Raw genomic sequence first — 12,323 nt, forward strand, 5'->3', positions numbered from 1 at the left:
ACTATTAAAGGTGGGATTTTATTTTCTAATGAAAGAGTGCTTTTATCTTTGTTAACTTTAGGAGTAGTGAATGGAAGAGGACCACAAAAATATTTTGCCATTCCCATTTGCTCACATAGCTTAAGAAAAACAGCACGATAGTGTTTTCATGACTTAAAAAAAAATTGAGAGAGACTGATAACGGCTGTCAGAAAAGAGAATGATGTCAAATTTACCATCCCTCCCATAGATACTGCATTAGAAACACCCTTGCATTAACATTAACTAGTTTTTATGCAATTTGATGCAAAGGTTATATAATACAATAGTGTTATAAATGTAAAAAAAAAAATCACTATAAAAAATCTAAATATAAAACTTTGGTGATGACCTTTGAAACGCCTCAAGTGAATTTAGGCATTACAGCATTAGAATGTACAGTCTGAAAAATGGGTTTCCATTTTGAGCTTTGCTAATGTACATCCTTTAATTTATTCTTACAGAACATGGAGCCTGTTATCAACGAGTTCATGCCAGACATCGCCATGGGTGTTTCAGCATTGAGCCTGAAGGAGCGGCGCCTTCCGGAGGTCTCCATGGAGGTGGAGAGTCACGAAGCCCACCCTCACCTTTCTACAGCTCCTCCCATGTCCCACAGCTACTCCAGTCGTCACCCGCACTCCTCCCGCAAGCGGCATGCAGTCGAACCTAAGCCTGAGGGCCCGCAGCCCGACTTCCCAGATCTCTACGAGTTCCCAGGCCGTCACGTGCCTCCCTACAGCGGACCGGACCTCTATATCCACAGCCGTCAGGCAGGTGGTGGAGCGCCACCTCCGTCCTACTCCGAGGCTTCAGAATCCCTCCGCCTGGATGTGCTGGAACAGCCTCCACAGAGACTAGACTTGGCAATCGTCTCGCAAGGGGGCGTTGCACAAGCCGTGCAGAGGTCATGGCCCATGAATGAGACGGACCTCACCTGTGGGCTTGGCCCCTCAACAGAACAGTATGAGGAATGGCCCACGGGCCGCCGGCCTGCTCCAGAAGCAATGGGGCTTGGCTTAGGGGCGAACGTTGGGTCTGGGGACGAGGGAGGCTTGGGTGCTCGAGACCGCAGGTCGCCCAGCAAACCCGAATACCCCTACAGGAAGTCTGCTCTCTGACCCCTGATTAAAGAGAGACTGAGGACTGATTTAAATGCTAAGTGTAAGCTAACAGGTGAGGCACCAGCAGTCCTGCACTTTGTGTTCTTTTGAGGGAAGACCGTATCTTGAAGTGATGAATGCCCATAAGCTGGGCCAGTGGCTGCTTTCCTGAAGGCTAAAGGGAGATCTAGATCGGTTTGAAACCCAGTGAGGAGAGCTTGGTTTGGTTGTGTGCACCCTGAAAATAGATTTTATGTATGGATATTAATGTAGAAGCATCACAGTATATTTCTTTTACTTTTATTTTTCTGAACAGACTATGATGACTGGAGAAATACACATTCATCTATATGCACAAATTTAGTTTCTTAGGAGTAAACTGAAAAAAAATATGAAGGCAATAAGTTGCAAACTCATTACTTTGTCTAGTCCTTGACAAAGGACTCCTTCTTCTTTTGAGGGCAGAGTGGCAGTAATAGCTCATGTAATCTGCTGCATACGCTGGCTTTTACATTAGCCTGTGCAATTTAAGAGCCGAGATGGAACATGAAAGGGAAAACCAATGAAATCCCCTGTCTCCTATGAGGCAACTTATCAGGCATAACAATGGCACAGATGCACCATTAAATGTGAATGGGGCTTTGTTTTAGCGTGTTTCACAACTCCGATCTGCAGATTCATTCCAGTATATTTTAACTTTTAAAAACGATCTGTTCTCTCTAACAAAAATTTGGCATCGCCTCTTGTATTCAGATTCTCATTCCAAGACTGGAGTTGGTGGCATTCCTGAGAGACGGCAAATATGAGTTGATCATTATCAGCCACGTTCTCCAGAACCGTACAGGACGCTCAACCAAACCAACCTCACGCCACATCCTCAGTCCTCTGGTTCAGTAGGACGGCAGCAGCCCTTTCCTGTGCTAGTTCTGTCAGCAGATGGCCAACAATTATGATGTCATGAACAGGCTTTGCAAAAAAAAAAAAAAAAGAGAATTCTTGGAAGTGTCATGGATTTAGACACAAGTATTTACTTTTGATTTGCTACACAACACTTTAAGAAACAATATCATACACACTGCTGCACAACCTACTTATAGATGAAGTGACTTATTTTAAGCTTGTTTTTTAGCATCTGAAATACCTGTATTCTTAAATAACTGTGCAATAGTGCCGCTTTTTCATTTTAAATATTAATTTAGCTTTCTTCTGCTTACAATAAAAACCTTTTCTCAGATAATACTGACACAGCAAATATGCAGGCTAGTTCAGTCAGAAATGCAAATTGTGTCCTCATTTAGTCGTTGTGTGGTTCCAAACCAATGTAACTTTTTTCTCTCTGTAGAACACAGAAGAAAATATTCAGAAGAACAACAACATCAACATTTGACCCCTTTGACTTTCACTGTGTTCTGCAGAAAGAACATTTATCTTACAGATTTGAAACAACCGGGTTAGTGAATGATGAAGGAATTAACATTTTGGGGGAACTATTTCCTTTAAGATAATCAACAATAGCCTTTCCCCACAAGCGATGATGGTACTGTATTCTCACATGCCCTCAAATATTATTATATAAGAATCTGATGTTGTATTAGGCCGGATGGGACCTCTGTTGAATATCTGAAATGATCCTCCGCTGTATCCATCCCACAATCACTTCAAGTGCTTCTTTCTTTGGAGCACGAGAAGCGTTTTATTGGTTGAAAGCACAACATTAGGAGAAATACTAAGAATGTCATTTCATTTCGTCGGATAAAAAGTGCTCAGACAGTTTCCACGCTGGTAAAAGGCTTGAGTTTCAGTCGGATGGCCGGTCAGATTTGATTTATTTTTGACTGTTAAGTACCCACAGTTAGACCAAAGATGAGTTTGGGAGGATGTTTGTGCTGCTTGGTGAATCTCGGAAGCATTTTATTTCATCTCCCAGCTTTCTTTCCAGTTGAGTTTCATGTTTGTTACTCAAGACTCTTTGGTGACCGTGACCATCGGAGGAGCATTTGTAATGGATTGATATTATCGTTCTCTCGCCAGGCACTTAAGAGTTAAATTAGGCTTAGTACTGCTGTGTCTGTAGTTCCAGACTCAAGACCTTACTCTGGGTAACGCAGTGCTCCATCTTAAATCTCATAAGGTCTTCTGTGCCAGAGAGACTCTACCTCTGATCAGCTTCTCTCAACATATTTCAGTCGATTCGATTTCCCTTCTTTATATTCTTTTCAACTTATTCAGACATTTTGAGCCTCACTTTGAACATTTATCATTGGGGAACCAGAACCAACAGCTGGAAGTCAGATTTTCAACCCTTTCTCACATTCTTTTCCACCTTTTCTTTACACTTGCTGTTTTATTAGAACTTAACAGCGCAGTTAAGAGATATGTGAGAACAGCACCATCCTGCATGATAATTAACTCCGATCTAAAGTTGTCACAGTTGTTATTCTTCATCTACCCTTGGTTGTTGTTCAGAGTTGTTAGCTGCCTGATGCAGTTGCAATATGACGAGCGGGTCTTCCTGGACTCCTACTCCAGCCCACCTCTGAGTCAAGCCTGGAAGAGTCGTGAACCCTGAGTGGGAGAGCTCCAGTTTGCCATCCCGCGAAGCTTCAGAGGGTCAGATCCAAAAATAGATCCAGCGTAGACCCTAGCTGGGGTGCAAGTGATCTCCTCAGAGAGTTGAATCAAACTGAGATTGGTAGGAGGCTGTTCGTCTCCTCTGAATGTCAAGGGCATCGCTCTGCGGCTCTCTTTACATCAGGCTTATCAGATACATGAAGATCTTCAGTCCCTGGTGCAAACTGTTGATAATAGATCATGAGAATGAGCTTTCAGTATCGGTTTCTTTCAAAATGCAATGCATCGCAGCCTACTTATGCCTACCTTCCCTGACCTCATTCTGCAGCAAAAAGAGGACGAGTGCAGCGATTTACTAACCACATTTATTCAAAATAAAAAGAGATTTGTTTCACATAGCAGGTGTTTCACTGAAATTTTACCGTTTGATAACAAATCAATGCAACCGTCACGTGACTTGTTTTACCACCAGCTCACACGTTGTTCTTTTGTGTCGGAAGCTCTTGTCTAAAGCGCAGTCGTTTTAAATTAATTGTAAGTCAGTATTTTTGAGCTGTGGGTCCAGCCTTCTGTACCAATGGCATTTTGTGTTGGGTCATCTGACGAGCAAAGACCTTTCGGTATGTTCTCTTTCCCTCAGTTATTTATTTCCTGTTTTTATGTAACAGTTGCATGTTAGTTCTGATTTTCCCGTTACCTGTAACTCCAAGCATTGAGTAATTGGCATCAGCACTTCCCTTCGAGGCAGCCGAGAGGAGATCTGAGGTCTGTCATGTCATTCTAGCGAATCGCACTGAATGCTTAACTATGACCCAAAATTAACGGATGGATATTTAGGCCTACTGCTGCTACTCAGAGGTTTTTCCCACCAGCGGAAAACATTATTTCTTGACGTCAATGCCGATCCCAGTGATCTAGTCCCATATAGACCCCAGCCATGCCTTAAACTTAAGGGGGAGGTTAGGAGAACTCCTTAGATCGCCTTCGCCTCTGCTATACTCAGGCCGTTTTGAACTGCTTAGAAGTAATTTATTTCATGCTATAAAACACCAATCGGATGGTTTTGATTGCTGCAACAGTCAATGCACAGTTTGAAGGTATTATTTTGTATTTGAGATGCACACTGACCTCATAATTAATACATTTCTATCACAAATGCCATTTGTGGTCATTTGGGTTTTGTGGGTTGCTTGCCTGAGAGACTGTTAGGGAATGAATTGGAAATGCATTTGAGCTCCCAGACGAGGAGCTTGAATCGTTGTTTAGTCTGTCCTGTAGAACTCAACGGGCATGTGGTTTGACGTAAATTTTTCATTGCTTAGGAATAATGGGTTTGTTTTGGGTGGGACTGAATTTGGCTACTATACTTAAACCGAGGAGTAAAAGCTAAAACAGATGAAGGTACCCATTGCACTAAATTTTTTGATTGTGATGTGTGTAACGTTTGTTGTGGAATGGCGCCCTCTGTTGTCTCTATTGATTTATTTTGATTTGGAACGTCTGTTTATTTAGTTCTAGATTCACAGCAGAGTTCAACATTCATTCCTAATCCTTTTAGTATATTTGCATGGCATTGGATTATTTATCTCCAAAGTGCTGCAAGGCTGAATATGAACTGAAGGTTTGTGTTTTGGATGTGTGAGGGGCAAGGGAAGTTGTGTTTGCAGACTTGAAGTCGAGATCTCCAGGTTGTCTCTTGTGCTATCTCTCTTACGGAGACGATTCAGTGCCTTCCCTGCCTGAGGCTGGGCTTCCTCCACACCCCTTTTTGTCTTATGCAAGCCCTTTCTACAAACCTCTGTTAAACCGTCTCTTTGTAATACTGTAGCCAACGCTTAGTGTGCATACATTTTAATTTGTCTCCGTTTTCTTCAAAATATATTTTTCAAGAATTTTGGTACCTTCGATCACAGGCCACAGAAAAATTGTTTTGTTGTATCTAAAATGTAAATTTTTTAAATAAATATATATAAAACATGCAAATATCTATTTGAGACTGTGTGCGTGTGCATATATTTGCATATATACACGCACATGTGTATATATATAAAAAGAAACGGGGAAAAAAAATGCATTCTTTTGTGGAGTTGTGGAAAGTGTCTATTTTTCTATTCTTTTCTTTGGCCGGTGTAGTTATGAACTTTACTCTGCAATTAGGTGACTAATGTCTTGGAAATAAATAGTTTTGAGTTATGATTTTGTGTGTGTGTGTTTTGTTGTTTGTTTGATTTCATTAATTCAAGCTGCCAGATGAACAGTGAGTTACACCTTGCCATTAGTGGGAAATGGGAGAGGGAAACGGCAGTCTCACTAACCACACAATTTCCATAGAAACACAGTCATGCAGAAATCATGATTTGGTTCCCAATGAAATTAACAACTGAATTTAAAGCCAACTGAAACGATGCATATGCAAAATCACAAGCCTAGAGGCTTGAAAGTAATTCATTAAACCACTTAAGGAATAGAGACAGAATGTGGAAAGCCCGTAGGGGATATGATCTGAGCCTGTATTATTAGCTGCAGGCTTCATGAAATGCCTAAGCATACCCTTAAATTGGGACTGAAATCATATACCGATACTACTTAAAAAAAAAAAAAAAAAACAGGTTTTAGTAGTCTTGGTCAGTTTTCCACACACTGCAATGATGTGCAAAACTTTCAGTTATTAACAGAACTCAAAAGTATATAAGTTACTAAACTAATGAAATATAAACACTGAAACCATTTCTCCCCAATAGTGTTCTTGGGATAAACTAAGACATTCATCTCAAGGCCCAAATGTATTACCATGTTTATTTCTCAAAGATAGGATGTTAAAAAGTAACAGAATCTACAAACCAAACAGGTTAAAACAAGATCAAATGAATAAAGCATTACTAGACAAGTCACAATTGTAACTCAACAACCTGAAAAAAGCGTTTGCGTAGGTTTATCTAAACCGATTTTTCCAATAGGCTGTCGATCTATTTACCCTGACATACATGAATGTGAATATCTGCTGTCTCATCTGAACAGAATGAATACTGACTGCAGTCATGTGATTGTGACTTCCCTAATAGTCTTCTGTAAATACCAGCACCATTTCAAATTGCTTAAAAAGAGAGCTCCTGAGGACTGACTGCAATTCCAATTCATATGACATTATAGAAGTGCTTTTCCATAAACCCACTGATTTTAATCTTGGAGCCATTGACATGTTGATTTGAAATGGCAGGATTACAAGAAAAGAATTACAGCTACATCTTTGGAAACACAGATCCTGTCATACATCACTATACAAGGTCAAAATCATACAAGGTTATGAGGGGCCTGGATTTGAACTGCATATTTATTTTAAAAAAAACCAGGGGTGGCCTTGAAATGAACAGATTTGGGGGAGGAAACCGTGATGGATTGGATGGAGCTGGTATGCTTGAAGTGGCAGGGTGAAGGGCGGTTTAACTGCAGTAGTACTGGCCTGTGTTGGCTCTTCGTCTCTTGCGGCTTTGCTGCTGTTCAAAGAAGTGACGGATGTCCTCAGGTGTCACCACCTAAACAAGGAAAGGAGAAGAAAATGAACACCAGACACTACAAGCTTACATTCAACTAAACCAAACATTAAGAAAAAAACCTACCTTTCCTTCTGCTGCAAATCTCTGCAGGAAGTCTTTCAGCTCTGTCTTCATGTCATTATATCCTGATGAAATGTTAAATGTCAACAGTTGAGCAGTTACATTTGAAATCTCATATCAATGAGAAAGCGAATTCGCTTTGCTTTTACACTGATAAGGATAAGGACCACTTAACTCTACTAACCATGGATTATCTCCAGCTGCTGAACCCGATTTAAGTTGTTTAGGGCCGACATCAAGGGGTCACGACCCTCGGCTCCTCCTGCTTGCTCAGCCTGCATTGTAGACTTGCCCTTGTTTTCATACGCAAGGACAGTGTCCATCTCATCCAGAAGGAAAGACACTCCTGCATCTGTATAGAGGACCTAAGCAAAGAAAGCAAATCATGAAATGAGACCAGAAAGAATGTTGTTGTTTCATGTTCATCATGTTTGAATAATACAGAATTACTCTGTTAATGGATTTTTTTTAAGGAAAACATTACAGGATTCTTCTCAGTGGGTTGAAGGTCTAAATTGCAGTTTCAATGCAGCTTCAAAGGGCTCTACACAATCCACGCCGAGGAATAAGGATCTTATCTAGCAAACAGTCAAAAAGTCATTTTAGAAAAAAAAAAAAAAAAAACTATTTATATATATATATATATATAAAATATATATATATACACACACATTTTTCTTTTTTTTTTTACCACAAATGCTTGTCTTGCACTAGCTCTGAGATGTGCATGCGTGATTTCAAATTTACTCCTCTAACTTCAAAACCATCTAACATAATTGTTTTACCTTTTTTGTACGCCGTTTGACTTTCTTTGCACGTTTGCTTTGTAAACAATGAGTCGGTACTTCCTTATGCCTATGTCACATGTGACCTTTTCGACGTGACTAATGTGTGAGATCAGGCTGGTGCAAGATGAGCATTTGTGGTTAAAAAGTATAATTTTTTGATTGATTGTTTTGCTAAATAAGACCCTTAATCCTCAACTGGGATCATGCAGTATTTCATTATTATCTAGTTAATCTCCTCTGTAAAGTGTGCTTGAGCTGTACCTTGCAGTCGGTACAGGTGCAGAGTTTTGTGCGCCAGGCAGACGGCCAGAACACGGCGCCCTGCAGAGTCCGGCTCCAACCCGAGGCCTTCATCTCTCTCAGCCTGCAACCCTCCTCTGAGGAGCCTTCAGCTTCTTCCTGGTGTTTCCGCTTACAGGCGGACGTCCCGTTGACCTGCACCTGACGGTAGAGAGAAGGTCACCAAATCTTGATCACCGATTCCTCTCTTTCTGTGTAGATTGTTAAAATCATTTCTCATTCATACAGCGGAGTTGGCATTCTTGCTAACAGCAACAAAACAATGTGGTGCAAATTCAGTTGAGCTCGATTTCATCAAATTATAGCTTAACTGAGACAGATGAAGCGTAAGAAATGAACCAATTCCCCAATGAAAAGTCTTTCACAAAAACATCATCAAAAAGAACTACTGCCACCTTGTGGTGAGAAAACAACTAAGTGCATCGTGTCTTAAAACACTTATTCATTGAATACAAGTTGGAGATTTAAAGTTGGCTACCCACAATAAAATGGGCTGAACAGGAATGAATAGAATACAATAAAAAATGCCATGTCATGTTTCATCCTCCTATTAAGAGACCAGAAAACAAGCACATTACAGCAAACAGTGAGTACCTTCTCATCAGCAGAGCTCTTCGGTTTCTCATTGTTAATTTTCTTCTCCTCTTCATCATTTTCTACCTCCACCTTCACATCCTCCTCTCCTTTGCATGGACTTACTTTTGTCATGGGTGGCACTGATGCAAACAAGATAGAATAAATCTTCACTAATGTATAATTTGTTGTAAATACTGTAAATGGCTTTACTGTTTCTTTTGATCAGTTTAATGTGTCCTGGCTGATAGACTAATTTCTCTCTTTTTAATGAGAACTTTGCCTCATTTTCATACTATCTTATCTGTTAATGCAAAATGGAAGCAGAAACATGTATACCACACCATTACCTGCAATATGTGCAGCATAGTTCCAAAGGAAAGCGGTTTTATTCATGCACGACTCGCAGATCATCTCTTGCAGCTCCACACAGTCTGGCACTACGCAGCCCAAATGCTGAGAGAAACACACAGAGATGCTCTCAAACATTTCAACCTGAATGCATTATGCTCCTCATCTACACACACAAAGAACACTAAACCATGTTCATGTCCTGTCTCATTTGATACTAACCCGACCATGGAACCAGTCCTCACACACAATACACTGGATCATCTCATCTGGAGCCTGAAGAGAGAATATGGTTCATACATGCATGTAATCTACTCAATGTAATATAATAAAAGCACTCGAAACATCCAAACACAATACGAATCTGAACAGATTCCTAATGAAAAACTTTATTTGCAATACAACATACATTACAGAACATTATAGAATGCAACTCATTACCTCATCCTCTGGATCTGGGTAGGGTCTGTCACATGTGCAGTACAAGCCAAAAAAATTATGGCTGTATTTGTTCCCTGAATTCACTTTCTCTTTATCCTGTATAACAGATATCCATCAGATTAGAAAAATCTCATTAAAACGCGAAAAACACAAATTCAACCTAACAGCAAAACATATCTTACCGCATAAAGCTTGCACTCCATTTCTCCAAACTTATCGTTTCCACAATCACATCGAAAATTCCTGTATTAACAAGAAGGTTTTGAGTGCAGCATACTCATAACATATCACAATGCCTCAGCAAGCACAATTTAAAGCAGGATCTGTTTGAAGTTTAATCTAAAAACACTGATGCTTAGTTGTATTTCCTCCAGATCTCCATGTGGAAAATTCTTCACATTAACATAATGTTTTAATGACTGTTCTCATTGTATATCATGCAGCTAGTGCAAATACATCAAGGAAAAACAGCTAAATAATCCCTCTGTTATACTGTCAAAAATATATGGATACAAATTAAGCAAAATAGTTAGCAAAATGCACATGGAACCACTTCAGCAAACCAAACAATACATGTCAGATCCAATCAGGCTCTGCTTAAATGGGTTAAAGCAGTGGTAAAATGTACTTTCTAACATAGTATCACGGCTTCAGTGGTTATTTTAGATGGACTGTGGAAATATTCACCTCTTGGTATAGAGCTCAAAAAGGTCATGGCCCTCATGGCACTTGTAGGAGCATGCCAGACAGATGCCAGCCGGCTCTCCTCCCTTTGGTGTGCAGGTGTTACAGGCATAGAGAGCCTGGCGCTTCACATATCCCTGTCAGGACACAAAATAAATCACCTTGTTGAGAACATATAACTTATTTTCATTTGAGAATGTTAATGTAAATACAGAGCATTTGCTGACAACTATTGTTAAAGGCATCTTGCTATTATCTGTTAATTTCCAACAAATAGACGCAGCATCTACGCATTATTATTAATGTTTTGTGCTTAACCCAAATCAAAGCAATCCTACAAACATTTTTGCAAGAAGTATGCTGAACACCAAGATAAAATAGGCTGTGTAAAGGTACGATCCGCTTGCTAAAAACGGATTCTTTGAAAAGTCTGCGTTCACATAAAGACGTCGAACCTCTGGATACGAGCATTTCTCTGAATCACTGCCTCCGAGAACAGCGGAGGCTTCATTCTCCAGCTCTTCATCCTCCTCCAAGACGTCCACCAGAGATACAGTAGCCTCCTCCTCTCCGACATTTGCCGCCATCCTTAAAGAGATGAGCGCAAAAAAATGTTTCTAGTTCCTGTTCCAGGGCACGAGACGAGACACGAACTAACTGAACTAAATTGTCCGCGAGACCGGGTTTTACTGGAGACGGTGGGTCTTCTATAATAGAACTAAAATAAAGATGTAGGAAAGTGTTATGCAGTTTGACATTACCCGAACATATTCTCGGGATTAACTCTGACAATAACAAAACCAATGCTGCTTCCGGTTTATGCAAATACAATATGTTTGGCGGGAGAGTTGCTGGAGTTGTAAAGATAATTTATTATTTTTAGGGCTCTTTTTTCTGACTAATGTGTATTCATATATCACACCCACATTAACTCAGTGATTACGGATAAACTGAAAAAAATAGAATTTTCGCAAAGCTAATTTGATAGCTCAGAGTTCAAAGGGTAGATCAGTGTTGCCATGTCCACTCATTATATTACTTATAAATAGTGTGTCACTCGTACGATTTTCTTTGATATAAATATATTTTAAATTACATTTTTCTTCAGTTGTCACATTTTTATATTATGTACGTGTTATATGTCGGCATTTTGCTCATTGTTAATGTTGTTAATTTGCTGCCTGCTGCAGTTATTTAATGACCTGTTCTATATTTAAAATATTTGAACCATTTTTTTTTGTAAAATTATGTAATTATCGATAATAATATTTGGAGGGATTGTTGTAATTTAGCCTCTAATGTAATCTATTCAATTCTATTTTATTTAAAAAAAATGTAGATACTCTTTTTTCTTCTTCTTCTTTATTTCATTTAGACAGTCCATTCAGCGTGGTTTTCTTAAGAGATCTGGCAACCGAGTTACAGTGTGTGTACCTGCAATATGGCAGCGTGCGAGCTGCAGGGAGAGCTGAAGTACCGAGATGGACGGACAAGCCAGTTTACAGTACCAGCAGACGGCAGTTTGAAAGCAATGATAACTGGCATCAAGAAATTAAATGCTGATATATCTGAAGTTTTGACGACTCTTGTTGAACAAGAAAGAGGCTCAGTGGAAAACAGCACAGCAGATGTAGATGGTAAGCTGTTAAAATAAAGACTGGCTTGTTTATGGAAAACCAACAGACTTAAAAAAAAACATTTTTTATAAAAAACTAAAATAAATACAGTAAAGACTACGAAAGTGGCTAAAAGTCTCCCCTCATATGACAGCGAGCTCCAACTACAAGAAGTGACCCAACTTGTATTTACTTACTTAAAATACTTTAATATTTCAATATTCCTATTACAATTACGCCAACGTCATATTTTGTTATAATTAT

General features: G+C 39.6%; 2 protein-coding genes across 2 annotated transcripts in view; one reads left to right on the plus strand and one right to left on the minus strand.

The window, feature by feature from the left end:
- The window catches only part of btbd7 (BTB (POZ) domain containing 7), a 28,065-nt gene extending 22,179 nt beyond the window's left edge, over positions 1-5,886 (plus strand). The window contains 1 exon segment of the mRNA XM_026291044.1: positions 483-5,886. Coding sequence (XP_026146829.1) covers positions 483-1,139 — 657 coding nt within the window. The 3' untranslated portion in view covers positions 1,140-5,886.
- Positions 5,887-6,462: 576 nt separating this feature from the next.
- ubr7 (ubiquitin protein ligase E3 component n-recognin 7) lies at positions 6,463-11,278 on the minus strand. The gene is made up of 12 exons (XM_026291045.1): positions 11,205-11,278; positions 10,899-11,031; positions 10,447-10,580; positions 9,942-10,002; positions 9,760-9,855; positions 9,541-9,594; positions 9,318-9,423; positions 8,989-9,110; positions 8,356-8,535; positions 7,491-7,671; positions 7,310-7,371; positions 6,463-7,225 (listed from the first exon to the last, which is right to left on the minus strand). The coding sequence occupies exons 1-12, from the start codon at positions 11,210-11,212 to the stop codon at positions 7,133-7,135; spliced, it is 1,230 nt and encodes a 409-aa protein (XP_026146830.1). The 5' UTR covers positions 11,213-11,278; the 3' UTR covers positions 6,463-7,132.
- Between the last annotated feature and the right edge of the window lie 1,045 nt (positions 11,279-12,323).

Source organism: Carassius auratus, chromosome 20 (genome assembly GCF_003368295.1).
Source record: "Carassius auratus strain Wakin chromosome 20, ASM336829v1, whole genome shotgun sequence".
Lineage (NCBI taxonomy): Eukaryota > Metazoa > Chordata > Actinopteri > Cypriniformes > Cyprinidae > Carassius > Carassius auratus.